General features: G+C 59.9%; 1 protein-coding gene across 1 annotated transcript in view; it reads right to left on the reverse strand.

Annotated features, from left to right (window-relative positions):
- Nucleotides 1-513: 513 nt before the first annotated feature.
- Nucleotides 514-25,470, reverse strand: part of Muc5b (mucin 5B, oligomeric mucus/gel-forming) — a 74,453-nt gene continuing 49,496 nt past the window's right edge. Inside the window, exons 41-85 of the mRNA XM_048807623.1 lie at nucleotides 23,944-24,205; nucleotides 23,679-23,793; nucleotides 23,442-23,532; nucleotides 23,088-23,194; nucleotides 22,330-22,531; nucleotides 21,760-21,910; nucleotides 21,215-21,332; nucleotides 20,841-21,161; nucleotides 20,497-20,566; nucleotides 20,012-20,149; nucleotides 19,509-19,673; nucleotides 19,195-19,289; nucleotides 18,171-18,297; nucleotides 17,671-17,926; nucleotides 16,713-16,771; nucleotides 16,342-16,442; nucleotides 15,925-16,076; nucleotides 15,493-15,631; nucleotides 15,252-15,365; nucleotides 14,219-14,398; nucleotides 13,672-13,911; nucleotides 12,147-12,303; nucleotides 11,668-11,796; nucleotides 11,371-11,515; nucleotides 11,253-11,296; nucleotides 10,996-11,178; nucleotides 8,382-10,544; nucleotides 7,988-8,169; nucleotides 7,495-7,666; nucleotides 6,540-6,790; nucleotides 6,088-6,274; nucleotides 5,698-5,923; nucleotides 5,421-5,596; nucleotides 5,276-5,345; nucleotides 4,864-4,964; nucleotides 4,413-4,444; nucleotides 3,978-4,158; nucleotides 3,594-3,698; nucleotides 3,435-3,472; nucleotides 2,938-3,054; nucleotides 2,527-2,601; nucleotides 2,297-2,419; nucleotides 2,109-2,154; nucleotides 1,799-1,907; nucleotides 514-1,247 (exon numbers count right to left, since the gene is read on the reverse strand). Coding sequence (XP_048663580.1) covers nucleotides 1,055-1,247; nucleotides 1,799-1,907; nucleotides 2,109-2,154; nucleotides 2,297-2,419; nucleotides 2,527-2,601; nucleotides 2,938-3,054; nucleotides 3,435-3,472; nucleotides 3,594-3,698; nucleotides 3,978-4,158; nucleotides 4,413-4,444; nucleotides 4,864-4,964; nucleotides 5,276-5,345; nucleotides 5,421-5,596; nucleotides 5,698-5,923; nucleotides 6,088-6,274; nucleotides 6,540-6,790; nucleotides 7,495-7,666; nucleotides 7,988-8,169; nucleotides 8,382-10,544; nucleotides 10,996-11,178; nucleotides 11,253-11,296; nucleotides 11,371-11,515; nucleotides 11,668-11,796; nucleotides 12,147-12,303; nucleotides 13,672-13,911; nucleotides 14,219-14,398; nucleotides 15,252-15,365; nucleotides 15,493-15,631; nucleotides 15,925-16,076; nucleotides 16,342-16,442; nucleotides 16,713-16,771; nucleotides 17,671-17,926; nucleotides 18,171-18,297; nucleotides 19,195-19,289; nucleotides 19,509-19,673; nucleotides 20,012-20,149; nucleotides 20,497-20,566; nucleotides 20,841-21,161; nucleotides 21,215-21,332; nucleotides 21,760-21,910; nucleotides 22,330-22,531; nucleotides 23,088-23,194; nucleotides 23,442-23,532; nucleotides 23,679-23,793; nucleotides 23,944-24,205 — 8,408 coding nt within the window. The 3' untranslated portion in view covers nucleotides 514-1,054. The remainder of the gene's footprint in view (nucleotides 1,248-1,798; nucleotides 1,908-2,108; nucleotides 2,155-2,296; nucleotides 2,420-2,526; nucleotides 2,602-2,937; nucleotides 3,055-3,434; nucleotides 3,473-3,593; nucleotides 3,699-3,977; nucleotides 4,159-4,412; nucleotides 4,445-4,863; nucleotides 4,965-5,275; nucleotides 5,346-5,420; nucleotides 5,597-5,697; nucleotides 5,924-6,087; nucleotides 6,275-6,539; nucleotides 6,791-7,494; nucleotides 7,667-7,987; nucleotides 8,170-8,381; nucleotides 10,545-10,995; nucleotides 11,179-11,252; nucleotides 11,297-11,370; nucleotides 11,516-11,667; nucleotides 11,797-12,146; nucleotides 12,304-13,671; nucleotides 13,912-14,218; nucleotides 14,399-15,251; nucleotides 15,366-15,492; nucleotides 15,632-15,924; nucleotides 16,077-16,341; nucleotides 16,443-16,712; nucleotides 16,772-17,670; nucleotides 17,927-18,170; nucleotides 18,298-19,194; nucleotides 19,290-19,508; nucleotides 19,674-20,011; nucleotides 20,150-20,496; nucleotides 20,567-20,840; nucleotides 21,162-21,214; nucleotides 21,333-21,759; nucleotides 21,911-22,329; nucleotides 22,532-23,087; nucleotides 23,195-23,441; nucleotides 23,533-23,678; nucleotides 23,794-23,943; nucleotides 24,206-25,470) is intronic.

Here is a 25,470-nt window from a genome sequence, read left to right on the forward strand (position 1 = left end):
CCCTGCGTCCCACACTATGTTTGTGTCCTCGTTGGTAGATTTCCTGTTGCACCCCACCTCCATATCCCCAGCCTTTGAGTTGGAGGTGGTGGTGGACATGGAGTGCCAGCATCAGTTGCAGCCCCTGGGGCCTGAGCAAGGCTGTGCACATATCCGGCCCCCACCTCATACTCCTGTGCTGGGAGGCAGCCACACCTCCATGATGTCTGGGGTCAGGGTTGCCTCTCTGCTGTCCACAGACTCTTCAGTCTTTGAATGTGATCCAGTCTCACATATGTTAGCTGCCCCCCTGTCCCTATAATGGCTAGGCTGGTGTCTGCAGGCCTGGCCAGTATACCCACAGCCCAAGATTGGCATCCAGTGGTGCCCAGGGGCCTGCACATGACCCACAGATTCCCATTGCCCTGCTGCCTGTCCCTCCCAGAGGCTCTTTGTGTGTGTGGCCCTGCCAGGTTCATCAGCTGGAACAGGCCCACAGATAGAGCTGGCAGATAAAGACTCAGGAAGGAGACACACAATGCCAGGGTTTATTGTAGTTTGAGGCTAAGTGAGCAGAGGGGTACTTGGGGGCTCCCCTCCATCCCACCCTTAGCAGCCCCCAAGTCCCCTCCAGCCAGCCCTAGGGTGCAGACATGGACAGGTGGCCCCCATGCCTGATGGAGCTCCCTGGCGCCTGGCAGAAAATCTTGCCTCTTAGAGCCCTGTGGGTTGGGGCCCCCAGGCCTGTGGTGAGATGGCAGCAGCAGGTGCTCAGTTTTGCTTCAGGGCATCTTGATGCCATCAGGAAGGCATAAGGCCAGGGTGGGGCCTGATGGTAAGTGACCCAGACAGGCTGGAGGGTCTCTGAGGGCAGGACACCTGCCTGTGCCCTCCTCAAGTGGATCCTCACTGTCCATAATGTTCCAGGGCACTGGCAGGGAGAAGTAGGACAGAGGCATTGGGAGCCACAAAGGCTCACAGGCCCACCCAAGGTTTTTCTAGTCAGTGATGCGTGTTCTGGCTCCAGGAGGAGGGGCACAGGGATGGGGGCCAGGATGTTCCCCACCAGTGACCCCTAGATGTGTGTGTCCATGGGAGCCTGGGTTAAGGAGAGGCAGGACAGGGAGCAGCTGCACTCGTCCACTTGGGTGTAGGTGTGCTGAATGTCTGTGCCGTTGGGACACCGCATGATCACAGCCTTCTGGTGGGTCCTCCTCTCCTGGCAGCAGGTGCACTTTTGCTGCATGGCCTGGGCCTCCATTGAGTACCTGTGGACATGGTGCTACCCTTAGGATGGCCCCCTATCCCTGAGGTTTCTCTTAGCAACTACAGTGTTTATGGGCCTCTATGCTCTTGATAGCTGCCCCATCTGTCCGCAAGTGGCCCCTGGTCATCTCCCCAAGCACACAGGCTTTCCCTTCCTGGGCTCTCTGGGTGTTCAGGGTCACTTTGAACCCTGTTTTGCCTTCTGTGGACCCCGAAGATCCCTGACCATGAACTGGCTCCTCCATCTCACTAACTCTGGGCAGACATTTCTGGATCCTCCCTAGGCCCTGGAGTTTACCCCTGGCCTGGTCAGCTCCCCTGGACTAGGGGAGCCTCCCCTCCATGCATAACCACCCCTTCCATTCCTTAGGGATGGAGCTATGCGCAGATGGACATGGAGAGAGCACCCTGCTGGAAGCCTGTTCCCTCCTTCCTGTAGCAGGTGTGGCCTCCTGACTCAGAGCTGGTCAGCAGGCCAACAGACAGGCCCTGGGTGACTGTGGGTGGCCTATTAGCTCTGCTATACTCTTGACAGACCACGTTGTCCACTCACTTGGACACTCCAGGACAGGAGCCCTCGCAGAAGCTGACATTGACCACAGTCTCCGTCTCACAGCCCTGGTACCGCAGGATGGTCAGGGTGTCACGAACTTGGCACGAGTCTTGGAAAAAGACAGTTCAGATCCTCACTGCAAGGCCCTGGACTAGGGGAGCCTCCCCTCCATGCATAACCACCCCTTCCGTTCCTCAGGGGTGGATCTGGGACCTGGGGTCCCACTGCCGCCTCATATGAGAAGACTGTCAGCTTCTGGCAGGAGTCATTGGGCAGAACTGGAGGGTGGTAGGAAGGAGCCTCGACTCACCCCTTTCCTCACAGGAGTAGCAGCACCCAGCTTTCCTGAGGATCCCCTGCAGGGCCAAGGATAGGGAATATTCCTGGAGTGGGGTGAACTCCAGGAGACCTTCCCTGGGCATGGCGGGAGTGGGGTCTTTTGGGATGGTAATTCCCCATGGGTAGGACCTCTTGGGGCGGGGTTTCCCAGATGCTCACACTGCAGTTGGACACGTCAGGGCAAGGCTTGGGCCGTGGGGTCAGCACGGGGATCCCACTCTTGGTCTCACAGCGGTACTCAGTGCAGTTGTCCACATGGCTGCTGACCCAGGTTTCATTGGGCTGAAATGCAGGGAAGGAAGGCACTGCGGGGTTAGTGCCTGGAGCTGAGCCCCACCGAGGTGAGGATTTCCCAGGAGAGTCCCATCTCTAAAGCCTTCTTAAATTACCTGGACTGACTGGCCCTCCGGTGTGAAGCAGGTGATCGGAACACACTGTCTGTCTGATCTTGAATACTCAAAGCCCTGAAGGGCAGAAGGGATGGTCAGGTCTCTCTCCTCCAGCCCAGCCTGCCTTCCTACCACACGCCAGGGGGCCTGCATACCTCCTTGGTAGCCACCTGCTGTGAGGCCATGTCCCTTCCCAGTGCTATATCCCCCTTCCTACTTGTCCCTGCTTAGCCTAACCCCTGTCCCAGTAGCCCACAGGTCTTGTCCCTTCAATCCCCCCTTCCACTCTTCCTACTTCATACCCTGTCTGTGGCGAAAAATAAGGCCCCAGTGTAGGCTGAGCTGGAATATCCTCCTGGTGGCTGTCACCAGGTAGGCATTTGGAGATGGGTCTCTGAGTCTCGGGCTCACCTGGGGGCAGGAGGTGGTACAGGCAACCTCCTTACACTGCACAGTTGGGGCCTGGGTTCCCATGGAGACGCAGATGCATATGTGGCAGGGAATGACCCCTGGAAAGGTGGCTCCGACCTACAGTAGATCAGGGGGTGCACCAAGGATACTGGGTGGGACTCAGGGCCAGGACCCTCCCTGTGGCCAGGTGGGGCACAGAGGAACTGTTTCTTCCTCAACTGGAATGTAAATGTGTCCCTAGCAGAGCACAGGACTTGGTGGGCAGGGGCTGCCATGGGCAGGGACCCCAGAGTTAACATCTTGACTGCCTTCTGCAAGGTCCCTAAAGCTGAAATGCATGAACATGTATGGAGGCCAGCCTTCCAGTGCTCTTGAGAACAGGGTGCAGAGATGTACCCTCGAGGCAGGAATGTGGAGGTGAGGCAGGGGACTGAGGAAGATGGGTACCCCACCTGCCCCCGAGACCTGCCAGCACCATGCCCAGGCCAAGCCCTTACCCCATAGACAGTGCCATTGTAGTTGCACAGCTTAGGTCCTGAAAGGAAAAGGAGGGCTGAGTGCGCCTGGGTCCCTCCTGCCCTGCCCACTCTCCTAAGCAACAAGGTCCCAGAGGGGGTTGGGGTGCAGCCTTGCCCCACCCTGCCCACTCCACTCACGGCAGCTGAAGTTGGGGCAGCAGCTGCTCTGTTCCTGGGTGTAGGTCAGCTCCTGCCCAGGCCCACACTCAGGTGGGTCCTGGGGGCAGGTGGTCACATTGCAGACTGTGGAGAAGGGGGCCTGTCAGGGGAGCCGCCCAGTGGCATGCTTCTGTCCCTTCCTGGATGTGCAGGCTTCTGGTTCTCAGAGGCTGCTGTGCTTCTCACCCCCAACCCTTCCCAAGCCCGGGACCATCTAGGGGTCAAACCAGAGGTACTAGCCTCATCTTCAGGTGGAAAACGGAAGCGCCTTGAGGCCGCCCCACCAAGTGGTCCAGCTAAGGTCAGGCCAGGACACACATCCCCTCTGCTCCCCAACCCCAACTCCTGCTATTGGGTGCTCACCACACAGTGTCTCAGAGCAGCAGGGGTTGTTGGCCTGGGGCCTGGTTAGGGCCATGAAACCAGGCTGCCCACACTGCAGGGGCAGGTCCTGGACCTCGCACTGCACCGGCTTGCACCTCACAGATGCTGAGCCCTCATCACACACACAGGACTGGCAGTTGCTGATCCATTGCTCTCCCAGCTGCAAAAGACCATGCCAGGGTCACCACAGGCTACAGGGCTGGCTCCAGATGAGGTCTCAGCTTTCCCAGCTGTGCAAGAGCAGGCCAGGTCCCCATCAGCAGGGTTGGCCTTTCACAGACTGAGTGACAGGGCAGGAAGGATGTCAGCCCCAGGACTGTGGCAGAGCTGGCCACTCAAGGTAGGGTGCTCCCTCCCTCCCTCCCTCCCTCAGCTCAAGATGGGGTAGGGGCAGGTGGGGGCAGAACCACTCACAAATTTGGGAGACCCATCTGGTCCCACGCAGGCTGGAAGAAGGGAAGAGTCACTCAGGGTGCTGGGTAGATGGGGCCCAGGCCACGGACTATGTGTGCTCTTGGGACTGGTCGCCCGCCCACTTTAGGCCTTTGTCTTCCCACCAGGATGGAGCAGAAGCCCTGGGAGAACTCATGGGTGTGGTGTTGCTGGGACAGGGTTTGGGGTGGGGAATTTTCCAGGGGTCCTTGCTACTCTAGTCCTGAGTGGCCCAGGACAGGAGCAGTAACAAGCACAAGAGCTCTATGCCCTGTGCAGCTGGCTCCAGGGGGCCATTGGGGCTCTGCAAGACTGTAGGCCTTGCTGTGGCCACCTTATGCTCTGGCCTGGCAGAATGGGGCCTGTGACACAGGGGACCCTGTCTATGCAGGTGAAGATGGGCTCCACGTTCTGTAGCGGGGGACATGCTTACAGCATTCGGGCACACAGATGTCTGTGCTCAAGCTGAAGAGGAGCTGGTGCTCAGGGCAGAAGCAGCCCTCAGCCAGTTGTGAGCTCAGGGGACTGTGGGTCCTACAGGGAAGAAGAGCAGGATTCTGAGCCCCTTACAAGCAGCCAAGGAAGGGTGGGGATGGCCACAGTGGCCAGAGTCAGAATGTAGATGGGCATCCTCCCTGGTGTCTTGCCCTGCCCAAGGGATTGGAAGCTCTGGAGGAGTTCCAGGGAGTCCTGGAGTTGGGGGCCACAGAGCTCAGGGTCAGAGCCCCAACGTGCTCTGGTCTTCTGGTTCCTCTGGACCTCTGGCTGGCCTACACAGACCGAGGAGACTGCTGCCCCTGGAAGACTGCTGGAGCCCAGGAAGCCACTGCCCAGCCTGAGCTCACCTGGAGTCACAGGCTGCAGGCTGCATGGGGCCACATGGCCTGTACCTCTTGGTGGGTGGGCAGGGGTGGTCTGTGGGCAGAGACAGGTGTTAGATGGGCATCAGGCAGGCTCAGGAGGCTGGAAGCCTGGGTCTGCTCCACTCACCACACAGCCCACTGGTAGCGTTGCGCCAGTCCACACACACGTCCCGGGAGCGGCACAGTGCCGCATAGGCCTCCAGGTTCTGGCAAAGCATGAGGGTGTCAGCCTGGCAGCTGTCACTCACGCAGGTATGGAAGAAGGGACCAGGTGGGATGAGGCTGTGGCACTCAGCAAAGACCCTTCAGACAAGAGGTTGCAGGGCTAAGTGCTCTGTGCCCAGAAGAATCCAGCTGGGCAGGGCTTGTTGCCCACACCCACCATATCAAAGCCAAGGACTCACCCGCTCAGCATCAGTTTGCAGAGGGGTGAGATGGGGCAGGGGGTGGAGCTAGTTGTGCTGTACACTGGGGGTGGGGGGCTGGTGGTGACAGGAAGGTTGGGTACTGCCTGGCAGTCCTCTCGGCTACTGTCAGGCACCACCCAGGTCTTGGCCATGTCCTGGCAGGTGGGGGCGATGGTGCCATCAGGCCGGCGGCAGTCATCACTCTGGCTGTTGGTGCAGGTGCCTGGGGAGTGGGGCAGAGGTCACTGCAGGCTGGAGCCCAGGAAGCCTCTGGCTGTATCCTCTGACCCAAGTCCTTCTATCGACTGGGAGGCCCAGAGATGGCTCTAGCCTGGGCAGGTGGTTGGGGGAGAGCAGGCAGCTGGGAGCCAGGCTGCACCCACTCACCGCACTGGCCCTCCGTGTTGTGGCCAAAGTAGCCATAGGACAACTGGATCTGGAAGGTGTGCCCATTGAAAGTGATGCTCACGCCAACAGCAGGAATGTGGATGCCCATCGTGGTGGCCCCCGTCACGGACACGCTAATGCCGTTCTTGCTGAAGCCCCGGCTCACCCGCATTTGGTTGAAAAGGATCTGGGGAAGTGCAGGAAACCCTAGCCAGGGGCAGGTCCAGGCAGCTTTTAGGGGTTCTGATCCCTGAGCACTGGAGGCCAGCATGTCCACCTCCATCCGAGAGACTGGATTTTCCTTCAGGGACGTGGGGCCTACAGATGTGCTCTGCCTCAGGCAGCCTGCCCTGTGGGTCCTCCTGCACCCCTGGGGACTGCCACCGCAGGGAGGAAGGCACACTCCTGGCCTCTGCATGGGGAGGGCCTGCTCCACCTGCCCAGGGACCCACCAGGCTCTCCTCTCCTGCGCTGGTGTTGGTGGTAGTGAGGATGATCTCCGTGGACTCGTAGTGCACTCGGAGGGCTTGGGGGCAGCTGGCCGTGTCGTGGGCCCTGCAGTGGTGGTTGTCAATGAGGATGCTCAGGTTCCCGTGGCGAGGGTGGATCTCCCTCATGAGGGTGTAGGTACAGTTGCCCCGGAAGGAGTAGGAGGTACCGTCGAATGTCATGAAGTTCCAGTGGCCCCATCCACTGCAGAAACCTGTGGGACACACAGGCTGGAGGTCCTCTTCCTCAGCCCCACTGTGACTCAGGGCAGCCACACAAGTCTCTAGGCCTCAGTTGCCTCATCTACAAAATGTGTGTCATGGGTTTAATTTTGTCCCCATAAGCCATATGTACCTTTGGACCTGTGTCTGTGACCTTATGGGAAAGGGGTCTTTGCAGAGGATTCAGAGAAGGATCTTGAAATGGGATCAGCCTGCATTACCTCGGTGGCCCTGAATCCAGTGAGACAGGAGAGGACACACAGAGAAGGCCATGACAAGTCACAGCCAGAGACTGGAGTGGTGTGGCCTCAAGATAAGGACACCTGGGTCCCCTAGAACTAACAGGCAGGAAGGGCCCTCCCAGGCCTCTCAGGGTGCCTGGCCTGCATCCTGATCTGGGACCTCTGGCCTCAGGACGGAGAGGCTTGTGGGTGTCTGCTGTCCTGAGGCCAGCAGGACTGTGATGCCCTGTGCCCTTGGTAACAGAAGCAGATCCTCAAGACCCCCAGAAAAATCCCCTCTGGTCGTGGTTTGCATCCTTAGCCCTTCCCAGAGGACATGCGCCTGCAGGTTAACAGAGCAAGCGTGTTCACTGAGCAGTCAGTCTACAGTCAGTGATGGCTGGCCACCTCCCAGCCTGCTGCACGCAGGGCCTGCTCCTCTGCCTCGGCTTGTTCCCCACCCACTGCCTGCTCACACTCGCACTCGTAGTGGAAGAGGCAAGGCTGGCTCTGGCTCCACACTTTGATGGGCATGTGCTGGTTCACACAGGTGATGCTGGCCACGGGCGATGGCTCTAGCAGGACAACACGATTGTTTCCCTCACACCTGGCTACAGTGCAGTTCTCCAGGGTCCAGGACTCATTCACCTGGAGCAGAGAACAAGCAGGGTGCCAACCTGGGGCGGCTCATGGGGTCCCATCACCCAGCACACCTAAGATAGAGGTCACATGCACATGAGCCACCAGAGGGAAAAAAGACTGTGATGACCAACACCCTGGATTTTCAGCGCCTGCACCCAAAAAGATACCAGGGCATGGGTCACTAACGAAGCCTGAGGGGATGCGGGTGGTGGTGGTGCTGGTCATTGGCCACCGCTAAGGGCAGTAGAACAATTGCAAGTGCTGGCCCTCTTCTGAAACCTGAGGTCTCAGACAAAATCCCTACACAACAGGGTAAGGGAAGCCTACCTGTCGGGGAGGAACAGCATTATCACAGCCAAGAGGCGGTGAGGGTGGGGGCACAAGGATGGAGGACATGGTGGGTGAGGAGGTGGGGCAAGTGCCATGGAAGCGCTCAATGCCACACTCCTGGGTGCAGATGGCATAGAAGTTGCATCCAGCTCTGTCGGTCTTGTTGTAGATGACATCGCCTACGAGACAGAAAACAACCTCAAGAGCACTCACCCAAAGGAAGCTAACGACCTGAAGGCAACTGCCAAGGCTAGGGGCACAGGGCAGCCACATGAGGAGAAGGATGGCCAGACAAGGACATGAGGAGACTACACCATAGGTAGGTGGACCATAAGAGAAGACTGGACACACACACCAGGGAAAGAAAGGGAGATCCTGTGATCCAACTCACCAGGTGAGAAGAGCCCTCCAAAGGCCTTGCAGAAGCAAGGCTCAGGGAAGGTGCGTGTGCTGACGAGAACAGTGGAGCCCAGACCACTGGTGGGACCAGGTGTGGAGGGCAGTGTAGAGGAAGAAATGCCTGCTGTGACAGGGCAGTGGCTGGAGTCGCAGCAGAGCACACGCACATTGTAGTTGAAGCACATGTTGAACTCGCCCGTCTGGTCCTTGTTATTGCAGACCAGCCCGACCTGGGGGTGGCAGGTCACCACCTGCCCGATCTGGTCGATGCTGACCTCGGGGTAGTTCTCTGCCCGGCACTGTAGCTTCTGGGGCTCCTGGCACATCTTGCCCCCTGAGGCCCTGATGTTCTCATAGGTCTCCATGTCCCCGCCCTCGACCCCAGAGGTGGGGAAGTCCGAGTCAAACCACTCTGTCCACTCACACCTAGGTTGGCAGTAGGTGGTAGTCTGGGTGGTGGTGGCCAGGGGGGTGGTGGTGGGCAAGGGAGTGGTGGTGTGCAGCGCGGTGGTGGTAGGCAGCGCAGTGGTAGTGGACAGTGCAGTGGTGGGCGCCAGCGTGGTGGACAAAGGAGAGGGTGGCAGTGGGGTGGCCGTAGTGGGGCAGTGGCTGGAGTCGCAGCAGAGCACTCGCACGTTGTAGTTGAAGCACATGTTGAACTTTCCCGTCTGGTCCTTGTTCTTGCAGACCAGCCCGACCTGGGGGTTGCAGGTCACCACCTGCCCGATCTGGTCGATGCTGACCTCGGGGTAGTTCTCTGCCCGGCACTGTATCTTCTGGGGCTCCTGGCACATCTTGCCCCCGGCGGCCCTGATGTTCTCATAGGTCTCTATGTCCCCGCCCTCGACCCCAGAGGTGGGGAAGTCCATATCAAACCACTCTGTCCACTCACACCTTGGTTGGCAGTAGTTGGTGGTCTGGGTGGTGGTGGGCAGTGCGGTGGTGGTGGGCAGGGGGCTGGTGGTGGGCAGCGCGGTGGTAGTGGGCAGTGCAGTGGTGGTGGGCGCCAGTGTGGTGGCCGTGGTGGGGCAGTGGCTGGAGTCGCAGCAGAGCACTCGCACGTTGTAGTTGAAGCACATGTTGAACTTGCCCGTCTGGTCCTTGTTCTTGCAGACCAGCCCGAATTGGGGGTGGCAGGTCACCACCTGCCCGATCTGGTCGATGCTGACCTCAGGGTAGTTCTCTGCCCGGCACTGTATCTTCTGGGGCTCCTGGCATATCTTGCCCCCGGCGGCCCTGATGTTCTCATAGGTCTCCATGTCCCCGCCCTCGACCCCAGAGGTGGGGAAGTCCATGTCAAACCACTCTGTCCACTCACACCTGGGATGGCAGTGGGTGGTGGTCTGTGCCGTCGCAGGCTGGGGGATGTGTTTGGTAGGTTTTGTTGACCCTGACCCTAGTGTGTGTGTGCTCTTTGTCGTGTTGTGTGGCACTGTGGTCAGTGGGTGTTTGCTAGCTGTTTCTGCGCAGTGGCTTGTGCCACAGCAGAGGACTCGCAGTCTGTAGTTGTAGCACATGGGGAACAGCCCTGTCTGGTCCTTGTTGTGGCACTCCAGGCCGTAGTGCATGTCACACTTTACTTGCTGTCCCAATGTTTCTGGGCTCTTTCCAGGGTAGAGGTCTGTCTCACACTCTATGTCCTGTGGGTGTTCACAGATACTGCCCCCCATTGCCCTAATCCTGTCGTAGCTCTCTATGTCTCCCCCGTCCTCCTCAGATTTGGGATAATTTGTGTCGAACCACTCTGTCCATTCACATTGAGGCTGGCAGGTGCCTTGTGTTGTTGACTGAGGTTTGATGGTGCTGGTACCCGGGGACGGGGTGTGACCACAGGGCACATGGGTGCAGCACAGCACTCGCAGCTCATAATTGTGGCAGAGCGGCGGGCTTTGCTCACTGTTGAAGCATGTCAGACCTCTGTCTGGGTCGCAGTTCACCTTCTGGCCCAGCTGTTGCAGCGGCGTGCTGGGGAACTTCTCTGCACGGCATTCGATGGCTGCCGGGGCCTGGCACACTTGGTACCCCTTCTGCCTCAGGTTCCCAAGTGTCTCCATGTCGCCACCTCCCATACCAGGCTCTGGACGGCTGCTGTCATACCAGCTGGACCAGTTGCAAACCTCGCGAACACACACCGTGGATGCTGTGGGCACTGTGCCTGCATGGAGTGAGAGGTCCATGAGCCTGGTCCTCGCCATGCCCAGTAGGAGCTGGTGATAGTGAGCCCCTCATACAAGGGCCAGCCCACGCCTTGTTCAGGGTTATTGCTTACTAGGGCATTGGGCTTGGCTGCCCGTGTCCAGGCAAGGAAACACAGTTGCTGGCATGGGTTGTGCTGAGGATCAGCTGGGACCTGGGAGATCTTTATGGTGCCTGTGGAAGCCCTGCCAGCTCTGTGCCTAGACTTCCTGGGTCCTGGTTACAGGTAGGGCATGAGAACAGTTCTCCAGCAGGTCATGGGTCAGGACCCAGGGGTCCTCTGCAATAGGGTCTCCTGCGGCATGTGTCCCGGGGTCTTCCCTTGTCCCAGACTCAGCCAAACATCACTTTGGCCACAGGCTACATGATGGCCCAGGCCAGGGGCTTCTGTTGAGCCAGGTAGGGCTTACTTGTGGTGAAGGGTGTGAAGGTGAAGGGTGTTGTGGACGGGGTTCCAGGACATTCCTCTGCCCTCCTGATGATAGTCCCATTGTTTCCGCAGATGGCCATTAAGCAGGCACCGAGGCCGTCGGTGGTGTTGTAGATGATGTCTTGGTAGCCGTAAGTCCGGCCCTCGTAGAAACATGTGCAGGCTGGGGGCCGGCAGGTATGGGCTCACTCCCAGGTTCTAACCCAGCCCCAACCCAACCCAGTAGCCCTTCCTTACCCGAGGGACTGTGAGAGCACTGGAGGCCGCCAGGGGTGCAGTGACTGCAGGAGGGAGGGGAGGCTGAGTGCCTGCGGGGGCCACCCCTTCCCTGTACCCCCGCCATCCCCTGCCTCACCAGCTCTGGCAGTTCTGGGTTGTGGGGACCTGCGTGCCAATGTCATAGTAGTTTCCATCCTCATCATAGCAGCCACACTGGGCCACACACTTCATCTGGTCCTCGTTGAAAAAGGGCTTGCTGGGTGGACACTTTGGGTAGCAGCCTAGGATGGGTATGGGTTCTCACTGAGTCTCAAGCCCTCTCGGGTCAGCTAGGGGCAGCCTAGCATCCCCACCCCTGGCAGCAGACATCTCAAGAGTTGTAGGCCCGCCCTGGCAGTGGGCCCTGGAGGTCCCCCCAGGACACTGCTCTTACCTTCCAAGCCAGGCATGTCAAACAGGCAGTGTGCACTGGGGTTCCGGCAGGTTCTCAGGCAGGGGGCCCCACAGGGCTGGTAGTGCCACTCACACTCCCCACGGGGGTTGTAGTAGTCACAGAATAGCGCTGGGCACAAAGAGTGGAGACTAAGCGTGTGCCTGCCAGGCTACCTCCCTTGGCATGTCCCTAGGGCCCATCCTGGGCTGAGCCCAGGTATGTAGGGCTTGAGGTACCATCCCTCGCCCTGCCTTTGTAGCTCCTTTTTTATTGGGAATCACATTGTTGTGGAGAGTCTGTCTGGTCTGCCTATGTTTACAGCTGTGCAGGTGGACGCGCATGTGTGTGCAGTCTCACACACACTGGGTGTCTGTGTGTCTGCTTGCCAGGCAGTCCCAGAGCCTACATGTGGCTACAGAGGCTACAGCCCCACCTCCCACCTCCACGCCCTTCAGCACATGGGCAGAGCCCCTACTCACGGCAGACGTCTGGCGTCCTCCAGGACACACACACGCCAGCTTCGTGGCAGGCCTGGGCATAGGCGGCCACAGCGGTGCAGAAGCACTCACAGTCTCCCCCCGAGTCACAGGCACACGCGTCATGCACACAGGCCTCGTAGTACTTGGTGGAGTCGACCTGGAGCAAAGGGAGAGGGCAACGTGTGCTGCGGACAGGAGCCAGCTGGCCCTGGGCAAGTTTCTGCAGCCAGTTGTAGGTCAATCCCACACCAGTGGTCCAAGATCCTGGATCCTGGGCTTCAAGTATCTTTAGAGTATCCCAAATGGGAGCTGCCCAGCACCACCTCTGCAGCCCACCTGGGCACCTGCCCACTGGGGCACCCATACTCATGCTCCTCAGACCTTCTTATATGAACCTGCTCATGGGGTGCAGTTTCCAGACCTGCCAGGGACACGAGCCATCCCTGGTTGCCTCTCTGCTCCCAAGCATTTGGTTTGCTCTGCTCCAGCCCACAAGCCTCCTGGCCCCCTCTACCATCCTGCTGGCTGACTCATTCCCTGGACTGCTGCTCCCATGGCCTTGGTGACTCCCTGCCAGGCTCCTATGCAGAGCCCACCCTGACCGCCTGGCTGTCTCACTCCCAAAGGTGAGCTCCGTGCTAGCAGGTTCTGTTCCCATTCGCTGGGCTGAGCCTGGCACCCAGGATGTGCCCTGAGGAAGTACTGGGTTGGACAGCTCATGCCAGATTACAGGTATTGCTTAACTCCAAACTGCACTTTGGGCCACATGGTTAACCTGCCTGGACAACAAGGAGCTGCCCATTGTCTAGGTCAAGGAGGGGCAGCCCCCAACTCACATTCTTCTGGACAGTAGACCCATAGGTGGATCCAATTTTTTCCTTCCCTCAACATGGCAGCCTTCAAAACTGAGGTCAATTTTGTCAGCCACTAAGCATCTTCCAAGTCAATGGAAGTTACCTGCATGCAGCTACCTGCGTCTAAGGATGGGCCATGGGGAGTGACCTCAGCAAAGGTCACTTTGTGTGTTAGCTAGCAGCTGCTCCTACATGAGCTACCCTCCTCTCACTACCACTTAGGATCCTGAATGAGGAAGCCATGCCCCTGAGTGGATACTTCAGTATTTGTTAAAGCCACGGGAAATGATATTTGGAAGTCTCTACTGAAAACTATCCCCACTTCCTCTAGGAGACGCCCCTGCTAGCTTTCTGTTAGTGTTGCGGCCTGGGCAGTTCTGGAGATTGTCACAGGATATGTCAAGGATCCCTCCCTGGGAAGCTTTGATGAGAGCTGTGCTCAAGGATGGGTCCCAAAACAATGAAGACACTTCCATGCTTGGCACAAAGACCACAGAGCCTGCCTAGTGGGAGAGCCAGACTGGAACCCGGATTGCAGGACCCTGTGCTGTGGGATGCAGTCAGGTCAAGACTATCCTCCGAGGCCCGCTGCATCCACAGCCCTACCCAGAGGCTACGATCTGCTGCCCCTGCCCACCAGGCCCAGAGCTGTGGGTCTTTCTGAGCCCCACCTGAGAGTGGCAGGTGGCGAAGGTGGCACTGTGGATGATGCTGCACTGCTTCTGGGCCCAGGCCTTGCGGTAAGGGTTGGTGGTGCAGGGGTCCTTGGGCACCAGGGCATCCGGGCAGGACGGGGAGAACTTCCAACTGTTTCCAAACTCTAGCACATCGCTCACCACGGCCTGGCTCCGTGTGGTGAAGTCATTGAGGGCATTGCCATCGAAGTTCCCACACAGGCCGCAGACCCTGCCCTGCAGGAGCACAGGGAGAAGGGAGCCTGGGCACAGAGCCTGGCCAGGAGCAGAAGAGGGAGGGCACCCAGCTCCCCTGGGCAGCACCAAGGGAACTTGCATGGGCACAAGGTGTGAAGCAGGTCCTGGGGTACCCCAGAGAGCCCTCTGCCATAGTAAAGGCCAGTGGACAGAGCCAGCATCCATCCCAGGCTCCAAAGCACCTGTCAGTGAGTGTGGCTCAACTCTTCACTCTGGAACCTGGCTGTGTAGGTGATCTCTCCTTCCAGGCCAGGTGAGGAGGAAGCCCTTGCTGGCCTGCACTCACCTTGTAATGCTGATGCAGACCGATGAACACACTGGTCTTCCGGTCCCAGGACACCACCAGCCCACTGCGGGTCTCGATGACCAGGAAGATGCCCATGTAGCGGATCTTGTAGGGCAGATCCCCACCCTGCCCCCTTTCCAACACCTTGAAGCCCCCCTCGTGGAGGATCATCTCATAGCTCTGCAGATGGAGGCACACAGGGACAACAGCTGCAGGTTGCTAGGGGCCAGAAGCCAGCCTGCCAACCCTGAGGACCCTCTCCAGCCAGGGAGTTCACGCACACAGGGGATTGAGGTGTAAGGAACCCTGGTGGAGGGAGTTTGGCCGGAGGATGGCAGAAAGTGCTGGTAGCTAGGGGAGGCTGTGGGAATGTCAGGCTGTGTACTAGCTGAGGAGCCCCCAAAGGCCCACTCTGTCCAGCCCTGTGCCCCATGCCACCCCTCACTCCCCTCGTCCGACCTATTGTTGCCTTCTCAGCTCCTCCCCATCCTTCGAGGGAGAAGCGCCCTGATCCAGAGCTCTTCTTTCTGCCTCGTGAATGCTTTTTCTGAAAGGAGTGCCCCAGGCATGGTAGAGTGAATTATGCCCCCCCCCCCCCAAAAATTGGTCCACAGTTGAATCCCCAGGCTATGTTACTGTGACCTTATGGGGAAGGGGGTCTTTGCAGGTGATTCAGAGAAGGATCTTGAAATGGGATCAACCTGCATTACATGGCAATGTACTTATGAGAGAGGGGAGAGCACACACAGTGAAGGCCATGAGGAGACACAGGCAGAGACTGGAGTGGAATGGCCACAAGACAAGGACACTGAGGTCCCTGGAACTGACAAGCCATGAAGGGCCCTCCCAGGCCTCTCAGGAGCCTGGCCCTGCATTTCTGACCTGGGGCCTCTGGCCCCAGGATGGAGAGGCAGCAAGCATCTGCTGTCCTGAGTCCTGGGCTTGGGCGAGTCCGCGACGAACAGCACTGTGGCAGAGAGCCCAGGATGGAGTTCAGGCTGGGGGGCTGCAGGGGTTGCTCATGTGCTCTCACCCCCAGGAAGAGTCTGATGGCCTTGGAGCAGGTGGTTCCTGTGGTCCCACAGGGGACGTTCTCAGTGGTGATGCGGAAAGTCCCGCTGGAGCTGCCATTGCCCCCACAGTAGTCCTGGGCAGGAAGAGATGACGCTGGTCATGGGCCCCAGCCACCAGCCTTGGGGAGAGGTGGGAGCACCCACCTGGGCCAGGGTCATGGGCCCCAGCCACCAGCCTTGGGGAGAGGTGGGAGCACCCACCTGGGCCAGGGTGTATTGGCAGCTGCCTTCGAAGCTGTAGCGCTCGCCATCAAAGGTGATAAAGTGGCCATCCCCATAGGCCACACAGGTGCCCAGGCAGGGCTGGCTGCTGCACTCCCACCGGCGGTTCCTGCAGGTGCTGTTAGACGGTGGGGTGGGGGGTTGCTCACAGAGCTTGCCCTCTGAGGCTGCTGGCCATTCCTGTGCCTGCATTCTGCCCCCTCCAGGCTCAGGGGCAAACTTGTGGCAAGGGCAACCTTGCTGTGGGCATGCATCCTGTCACCATGGGTCAAAGACCCAGGCCCCTTCTCCACAGAATGGGGTCCTATAAGCATGGCCACCTGCCAAGGCTCTGCCACACCCAGGCCATTTCCAGTCACTGTCCCCATGTACACCTCCAAGCCCGCTGACCCTAAGGGGATCAAGACCTACCAGGTGTTGCAGTCGACCCGGATGGTGGCCCCCGGCTTGTAGGATGCCTCATTGTGGACACAGGGGCAGTCCTCCTTGGCAACGCAGCCCCCACTCCCATCTGCCACCAGCCCCGGGGGACACACGCAGCCTGAGACACAGTGTGTGCTAAACTATGGGGCACAGGGAGTCTGGGTCAGGGACTAAGAGAGGCCTGTTTGCCCCAGTTCAGGGTTTTAGGACACCAAGTGGACACTGTCCATCCTAGGAGTGTCCAAACAGAAGCCACACAGGTGTGGAGTACCTGGGTCCACAAAGCTCACAGCCATTGGTCCCCCAGAGGCATCAGGACCCAGGATCATCACAGGCTGCATCCCCCTAGCTTAGGATGTCAGCTGGGGCCATGGGCTGTGCATGGCTGTGCCCGGAAAGACTCACACAGTCCATGTCCAAGGAGTGGCAGCTCCTGAGGCACTCGACCCCTGGGGTGCCCGCTGAGACATTGCCGCAGTCCAGATACATCATGGGCGCCACACACCCTGGGGAGATCAAGCACGTGGGAGGGGCCCAGGGATAGAGTCGCCCTGGACCCCAAGTCGGCTGACTCCATCCTGCTGCTGTGAATGCTGCCCAGGTCACTGTGAATGCTGCCCAGGTGGTGTAGCCCAGGACCCCAACCTCAAGGGCAACCTCCACACTGTGGGACAGACTCCTGGCCTTTCTCCACCTTGAGCAACTCTGCTGGGCCTGAGGCCGGGTCTAGGCCGGGACTGATGGCCCCAGGGCGCTGGGCAGGGCGGGTGCTTTACCAAATGCGGCCTTCTGCGTCAGGGCTCCCAGGCAGCTCAGCTTCCCATCTGCACATGAGCTGCAAGAGACAGGCCAGCCTGCTCTGGACCCAGCGTCTCCCACAGACTCCACCCCAGGCTTCCTGCCCCCCCAAGGGCCGGCCCTCTCCAGGCCGCCCCACCTCCTGAAGAGGCGGGAAAGCTGCTCCTGGGGCCTCTGTGGAGGTCCCCACCCGGAAAAGGCAGGTGCATGTTCAGGAAGGCAGCTGGACATAGGGAGAAGGACATGCCCTCAGCTTGTCCTACTGTTTGGACCCAGAATGTCACTGAAAGGCCTGCGTGCCAAAGGCTTTGCAGCCAGTCTTTGGAGCTATGGGGAGGAGTGGAGGAGCGAGGTCACTGGGGCAGGTAAAGGGGATGTTGAGGGGATGTGGGACCCTGGCCCCTCTCTCACTCTCTGGCTCCCCGCCATGCAGAGTGCAAGTTTGCCACAACATCCTGCCTCACACAGCAGCAGAGCCAGCCTGCAACCTCCAAAACTGTGGCTAGAGTAACCCTCGTCATAGGTTGGCCTCAGGTTTCATGTCACGGTGATGGAAACTGACTGACATGGCTTGTGAAGAAACTGCCTTCAAGGCAGGGAAAGAGTGGGGTCAGGGCACACCCTGCTGGCCCCAGTGAGAACTGCCTGGCAGGAGGCCCACAAGGCACACACTGCCACCACTCTCTGGTCCCCAAGACCCTCACACAACCTCCAGACCTCTTGGTAGAGGGCCTGGCAGGTGTCCTCCCCCAGCCTGGTCCCTTTGTGTCTCAGATCCCTTCGGGGATGGGATGGGGCACAGAAATATCTGGCATGGACAGACCTGCAGCCAGACCCTGCCTGCCTGGGCTGGGGGCAGTAATGAGTTGTGAGGGTGGCTTGGAGGGGCGAGGGGTACAGGGAGCTCAGGCCCTCCCAATCCATGGCCCTCCTTACCACACCATGCTGTTTTCCTGCACGGTCTCCCCATTGGCCACCATGGTGCCATGCAAGTAGCAGGGGCACTTCTGGGCGGGCACACATATGCCTGCGTCATTCAGGAAGGTGTTCTCCGGGCAGGTGCAGCCATCCACAGGCACAAAGCTGACACTGCAGGTGGTGTCGGCCTCACTCAGGGCACGGCAGGTGGGCGGGCAGGTGTCCACCACATACTGGTAGATCTGAGACTTGGGGCAATTGCTCATGTACTTGGCTGTGTGGGTAAGGGTGAGGGACAGGTCAATGGCTGGCCACCTGGCCCAACCCCCCACCTCCTCTGACTGGAACAGTGAACGTCCTCATGAGGTTGGGTGGGGACACACAAAGCTCTTGGCCAAGAATCCAGTAAGCAATCACTGTCCCTCACCAAGGCCCGCAAGCCCCACTCCCACCCATGAGGCCTAGACAGCTGTTGAGGGGACCCCATCCTCTGCGGGGGTACCCCAGCTGGCACTCACTGCAGACGCCGGCCCTCCAGCCACGCAGCAGCACGCCCTCGGCAGCACAGGCCTGCACGTAGGAGGACAGGGCCGCGCACATGCAGTCCTCGCTCTTCTCACAGTTGCACGTGTCGAACATGCAGTTCTGGGGGCCAGAGCCATCAGGGTCAGGGACCTAGTCCCCAGGGTCCCTCATCCCCACTATTTCTTCCCCCCTTAATCCACCCAGGGTCAGGACTCAAAGACAGATGGCCCGTGTGGGGGACTTGACAGGAGGGCCTCCTTAGGGGGGCGGCCCAGGCCTCACGTTAGGAACAGAGCTTGAGGTCATCTTGGAGAAGTGGTGGCAGGCCAGCAGAGTGGAGTCTGCTCTGAAGGCCAGGTCGGGACTGGGTAAATCTGGGGTCCACAAGACTAGGACAGGGCCAACTTGCATGGAGATACTTCACTCCGGATGATCTGTGGGGGTGTGTGTGGCTAGGTGGGAAGGGGAAACTGAGGAAGGGTCTGGTGAGCGGCATGTCAACAGGATGGGCATGGGATTGAGCTTGGCTCTGTCATCAGAGAACACCCCCAGGGCTAGGGTTACATGCTTTTTAGAACTTTGGACTTCCAGAAAAGTGACCCCCAAGCCACCTGTTGTGGGTTAAATTGTGTCTGCAAAAAGGTGCCCCAGAGTTCTTCCCAGCTCCTCTGGACAGGCCAAGTGTGCAAAGAATGGAGTAAAGTCAAGGCCAAGCGGTGGCCCTCTTCCAGTGACTGGCGTCCTCATGAGAGTGAAGTGTTGACATAGAGCAGATGTCCACATGGAGCCTAAGGCCAGAAGGACCCTCTCCGGGAGCTTCCAGGACTCTTGCTTCTGGCTACATGCCCATGCTGTCCGTCAGCTCCAAATGGGCAGTTCTCACTTCAGGGCTCTCCCAATCCACGGGAGGCAGTGTGTGTGTGGGGGGGGAATGAGGCCCTGATGAGGCAGGGGTGCTCCAAGGGCTCCTCTCCAGCCGCCCCCCACAGCCCACCCCAGCCGCTCATGGACTCTGACCGAGTAGAAGGGTGAGGGGTTGATGGTGGAGTGGCAAGCGGAGAAGGGGCCTGTGCGGTTGGTCAGCAGTGAGCACCAGTGCTGGGCGTAGTCCTCTGGAGAGGGAGAGAAGTGGCTACTGCCCCTCACCGGCCTCTCAGCCAGGGAATGGGGCTGGAATGTGGGGCCTCCACCATCATGCCCAGGGTGCCTCCCTCCTTAACTCTAACCCACTCATGCCATCTGCCTACATAAGGCCACTCAAGCCCTGCCAGAGTCCCTGTGGTCCTAGGGTCAGTCAGGGCTGCCTGGTGGGATTGTGGGGGAGAGGGTACCATTCTCCACACTGAGTGAGCAGGGGTCCTCGAAGATGTTCTTGGCATTGGGGCAGGCAGCCTGGGTCTTCCAGGTGTTGGAGAAGGCGGCACCTGTGCCCTCCACCACGCCACTGAGGGCCATGAAGTCATCAGCTTGGTTCTGGTTGAAGTTCCCACACAGCCCTGGGGGCAGGAGCCAGGCAGCAGGTACAGCAAGTTGTCTACTCAGCCTGTCCTCCCCAATCCTCAAGGCAGATAAAGGGGGAATTCCCCTGGGGTTGCTTCCAGAACCATCTGCAGATAAGCTGGGTAGAGGCTGGCCTGAGCTGGGGCAGCACAGCTTGCTCTCTGCTTTTTGGCCACTTCCCTGGCCACCAGTCAGCTGTCAGGCATCCTGGGCTGATGCTGGGGTCTCCAGCACTCCCTGTCCACTGCCAGCCTCTGTCTACCCACTGCCTTGCAGCCTCCAGCTGTGTACAGACCCCCTCCCCAGCCCAGGCCCCAAACCACCAGGGCCTCACCACACATCTGGCCATGGTAGGCGGGGTCCAGCCTGAGATACACCTGCATGAGGGGCACCAGCTGCACCTGCACCTGCAGGCCAAGGCCTGTCTGCACCAGGATGAAGAAGGACGTGGGTCTGAAGATGGTGATGTTGGCTGTGGTGGAGGGGTGGGTTGTCAGGGGTACTTGAAGCCTGGCTAGCCAGACAGGCAGTGCTGCCTGGGACAGGTAGCAACTGGGCCCAGCCACCCTGCTGGATCCTGCAGCATAGGCAGGAGCTCTCATGCCTGTGGCCCACAGTATTCACAGGTCCTGAAGGACTGCTAACCTCCCAAGAGGGCAGGTCCCCACAGCATCCTGGGGCAGGACCTTTGCCACCCCCAAGTTGTAGGCAAGAGGCCATGAAGGACTTGCGGGGGAAGAGCTGGACCCTGCTGGGCTCAGGGGCTGACCCTACTTGGGAGGTGCTGAACCTAGCCCGGTGTCTCAGGAAGCTACGCACCTGCTGACACCGGCAGCTGGGTGTAAATGGAGTTCATGAACACGCCACCGCTGGCCTGGACCCGGATGGTCTGGAGGGGCGGGGTCACGGTCAGTGGCCGGAGGAGCTGTTGTGGCAGCCAGCCCCAGCTGGCCACCCAAAGGGGAGCGAGCTCTGGCCTGGGGACCCCACAGGGACAGAGCCGGAGAGCAGCTCAGGGTGACAGGCGTGGTGGGCCCCAGAACTGTCCACCTGGGAAGTGGCTGCCCCGGGAGCCAAAGCAGGGGGTCTGACTCATCTCCCAGGCCTCCCACCTCTGCTACTCCCAGCCCAGGGCACGGTGGTGCACAGGACTGGTCTCTCACCGTGTCCCCACCGTTGAGGCTGAGTGTCACTCCTCTGAGACAGTTCTCTGTGTCTGTCCGGCCGCATTTCCGCAGCTCAGCCAGCACAGTGAAGCTGCTGTCGGCACATTTCTGTTGGGAGACCGCGTGTGTGTGAGCTGAGTGTGGGACAGGAGCATCCCTATGCCCAGTGCTGATGAGGGCTGGATGTGACCCCGTGGAAAAGTGGCCTTGGCACCAGGTCACCTCCAGGCAGCTTGTCTCGGGGCCTGGGGCTTCCCTCCCAGCAGGGGAGTGCCCCCAAGCAGACAGCCACCAGGAACCCTCACTAGGGTGGGAGGACTGAGGGACCCAGAGGCCNCACCCCTCCCACCCTGTCAAAGCTGGGGGCCCACCAGGAGCTGCAGGCGGTAGTAAAGGAGGTCCCGGGCATGTAGGTGTGGCCGCTGTGGGTGCAGGGGCACTGTGCCAGAGGCAGGCAGCCAGAGTGCGTGATGTCGTCCAGCACCATGCCTGGAGAAGGGATGGGGGGCTAGTGAGCACAGGGCCTCCCTGTGCACAGATGGGGACACTGAGGCATAGAGAAAGGTCACCTTCCCAGGGTGTGGGGGCATCTTGCCTCTAAGAAGACCACAGCCTCAGAAGTAGAAGAAGAGCCCCTAGACTGGGACACTGCCCCTGCCTGAACCCTGGTGGCTTGGGGTGAGCACTGTGTCCTCTAGCCTGCTTCTCCACCTGGCTCCTGGGCCTGTGACACCTGTGCTGCCTCCTCCCACAGGACATCAGGTCCCTGGCTTCCTCACAGTGCCCACCCCAACCTTGACCCTTGGGTGGGACCCCAGGTAGGGCCCTCCAGCCCTCCAAGGTGAGGAGGGCTGTCCTGGGCCCTCAGCAGATGCTGGGGTCAGATGTCGGAGACAGTGACCCTGAAGGTGCTAACAGTGGGGCAAAGGGCACAGGCCTGCCTGGAGGGCAGAAGCAGCCGGCCACACAGCGGTCCTCGCAGAGCTGGGAGCGCTGGGGGTTGGAGCAGGTGTCGGTGCAGGACGAGCCACACTCCTGGTGCTGCATGTTCATGGGGCACGTCCGTGCTGCAATAGGGAGGCGGCCCTTAGCCCAGGCGTCCCATCCAACCACTCAGGTCAGCTGGGACTGCACCCATTCCCTGCCTCCATGTCCACCAAGGTCCCCAAAAGGTGTCTCCTGGGAGAGGCAGGATGTGAGGGACGCCTGGGCCCAATGCCCCCCACATGCCCTTCTTCCCACCGTGCCCTGAGGTCCCGACACGTGTCTGCTCACTGTGCCTGAGGTCCAGGTCCTCCCCCTGGGCCCCCAGCCCCCGAGGTTTCACTTCCGTGTTGTCTCCACAGCTATCCCGTCACCTGCCTCTCTCCTCACTTGCTCCTCTTTTTGGGGCCCCTGAGTAGCCGTTTCTTCCCTGTTGTCTCTCCAGCCAGATGCCAGGCACTGACTCCCAGTGTATGCCCTGGGCCCTGTGGGGGGCACTCACGGCAGAGTTTGGGGCCCCTCCAGTTCTGTGGCTGGCCCCCTGCTTGGGCACACTGGCGGGAATACTCGGCAATGGTAGCACATGGGCATGTGGGGCAGTGGCACAGATCCTGGACACAGGCAGTCACATACGGATCGGGGTCCACCAGCTTATTGCACTCAGCGAAGGCCGGGCCCAGCAGGGTGCAGTGGCAGATGTCCTCCTGGGGGGGGACAGGGAGGCTGTAGGATTGCCACTGTGCTTATCTGGGGACACTGCCCCTTACAGACCAGACCAAGGAATCCCTCCTTCCCCTTGAGATTCCTTCCACTCACCCAGCAACCCACCCATCCACCCACACACCCATCCATCCACCTACCCATTCCAGGCCACATCCAAAGGAGGAGTCCTCTGTGATATTGGTAAGGGCTTCTTGTTCTGGGATCTCTGGGTGCCTCCTTGGCCCAACCTGATAGAGGCAGGCACTTGGGCTTCTGGTGTATGCCACCCACCCACCTGGAGCATGTGTGCCCTAGATTCACCCAACTTCCCATGCCCATTCTGTTCTGCTGGTGGACGCTGGGCTGACTGCCTTCCTGGGGTCCAAACACCAGTGCCCAGCCTCTGACTGTATGGGAAACAGAGACCCACTCTCCTCTGTCAGGCAAGGACGCTCCTCAGAACTTTGACCATGGCCCTGACTGTGCCATGGCCCCACATCAGCTGCCAAGGCCTCCTGCTGTTCCTATCCGCTGGGGTCACATGGAGAAAGTGCTCACTTCATATGTGCAGTTGTTGTCCAGTGAGGGCAGGGGGTCCTGGCAAGTCTCCGTAGGACCATCCAGCTTCTGCAGGTTACCAAACTGGAGAGGGCTCAGCCTGGTGTCTACCAGAGAGAAAGCACAGTGTGGGTAGAGCTGCAGGCTCAGGAGCCGGGAGACGGACCCCCTGCAGTCAGCCAACAGGAGAATCCCACACCCAGAATCCCACACCCCCAAAATGGCATACCCACCCCACCTCCCTCCATGCCGGTGCCCCTGCCCAAATCTGCCTTCCTGGGCTCCCTGGGACTGTTGGCCCTTGGCTGGCTGGGCACACTGGTCCCTGGTCCCTGGTCTCCAGGCAGCACTCACTGTGGACAAAGAATTCATTGCTGGCTGGGAACCCGTTGAAGTCTCCGCACAGCCCACATGTCTGGTTGGCATACTTAGAGTCCAGTTCCAGCTGAGGACAGAACAGGGGCAGCTCCATTTGGTCACATGGCCCCTGGCTCCAGGGCCTGCCTGGTATGTCCCCCCATTCCACCTGCCCTGGGGGTCAGAAAGTTCCCCCTCCAACCCCCTGTATGTCCCTATGATGATGATGCTTACCAGGGCACTGTCCCTCCCATTCCACAGAAAGGTCAGCAGCAGCTGGACGCTGACCTTCACATAGTCACCACTCTGCTCTACCAGGAAGCCAGCACGGCTGTAGGGCAGCTCCTCCCTGGGAAGAAAGTTCCAATCCTCCCTCAGCAGGGCATGAGTGGGTCCCAGAGCCCTTCTAGCTCTGGTCCTGGCCCCACCTGGGAGTCGTGGTAGTGGCGAGGGATTGGGGCCCAGAAGACTGGTGGTGGCTCCCCAGGGCCCTGCTCACCGCTGTCCATTGACAAGGACAGAGCTGTGGGACAGCTCCAGCACCAGCCCCTGGGTCTTGAGGACAATGCGGCTGATGGTGGAACTGGAGCCTGCCAAGCTGCGGCGCATCTGCAGGTTGAAGTCCTCGTAGGCGGCTCCACAGTGGGCGGAGAACACGTAGTTGCACAGGCCGGGGAAGCGGAAGATGTCGCCGTCGAAGGTCTTGTAGTGGAAGTCGCCCCAGGTGCTGCACACCCGCCCGTTGTGGGCCCGGTTCAGGGCTGCAGGGAGCCGTGTGATGGAGCCACCTCTGCATGTCCCCACCCCACGCCCTCTGCCCACTCTGTGCCAGCCCCCCCACAGAGACCAGGCACCTGTGTTGGAGCAGGAAAGCTGGCGACCACGCTGCTCTTGGAGCTGCGCTGACGCGCCAGTCCTCCCACCTGCGACAGGGCGCTCTGCCCCAGGGTGCTCGGCAGCTGTCCGCAGGGAAGCCTCAGGCCCTGCCCAGAGCTGCCTGGTTGCCCCACACTGTACCACCCTGACCCCCAGGTCTGTGACCCCCACCCCAGCTGGTGGGGGTGCCGCCTACTTACAGCTTGTGCTGGGCATGATGGTGGTAGGTGGAAAGACCACAGGCCAGGCAGACGAAGACGGGAGGTAGACTACAAGTGAGGGCCAGGTCACTTGGTGTGCCCTTCCCAGGCCCCCTGCCCTCTGTGATACCCACCCCAGGGACATTGGGGAGCCCAGGACTAATGCATTGGTCCAGGTGGTAGGGCTGTCCTGTTCTTCATTGCTCACCTCTGGACACTCCTAGACCCTGGAAGCACTCCTGCCCTGTGTGTTTCTGTCTGCATGAGTCGTGTGTATATGTGTGTGAACACGTGCACGCTCACCACATGGGAGCATCTGATCCTGTGCTCCACACTCTGTCTTCTCTGGAACTCCTTATGCCTGGCACCATCCAGGAGGGTCTTGGTGGGACACATGGCTATGTGAAAAGGTGTCACCTTGCCTGGCTGGAACCCTCTCCCTGGTCAGGAGCCCTCATACCAGAGCCTAGGACACATACCACTATTTGTCCTGTGATGGTCCTGGGTGGGTTCTGGGTTCCCCAAGCTCAGCTCCTCATGGCCCTGCGTCTCTGCAGGAAAGGGGATGGAAATCAAAGAGAAGCCAGACCTATCAGCAGCCTTGACCATGACAGGCTCTGGCCTGAGGCCCATCTCTGCACAGCAGCTCTGGGAACTGGACAGGACTCGGCCCAGCACCAGCAGCCCTGCCTACTGTGTGCCCCAGCCCTGCCACTCAACACACAGAAGCTGGCTGGCTGCCTTGGAGCTCTGTGCTGCCCCCAGGCAAAGTGAGCCCTGCCAGTGACACTCATCTCTCGAGTGACAGGGCAGATGCCCCCACCAGCTCAAGGAAGAGAATGGAATCAGGAAATGGTCCTGGTCCCTGAACCATGGCTACCATCTAGGGGGTTCTGCCCCATGCCTCCTGTCCCAGGGGACAAAGACCAGCTTTGTGAGGGTGGACCACA

The sequence above is a fragment of the Marmota marmota genome, unplaced genomic scaffold (assembly GCF_001458135.2).
Source record: "Marmota marmota marmota unplaced genomic scaffold, marMar, whole genome shotgun sequence".
NCBI lineage: Eukaryota > Metazoa > Chordata > Mammalia > Rodentia > Sciuridae > Marmota > Marmota marmota.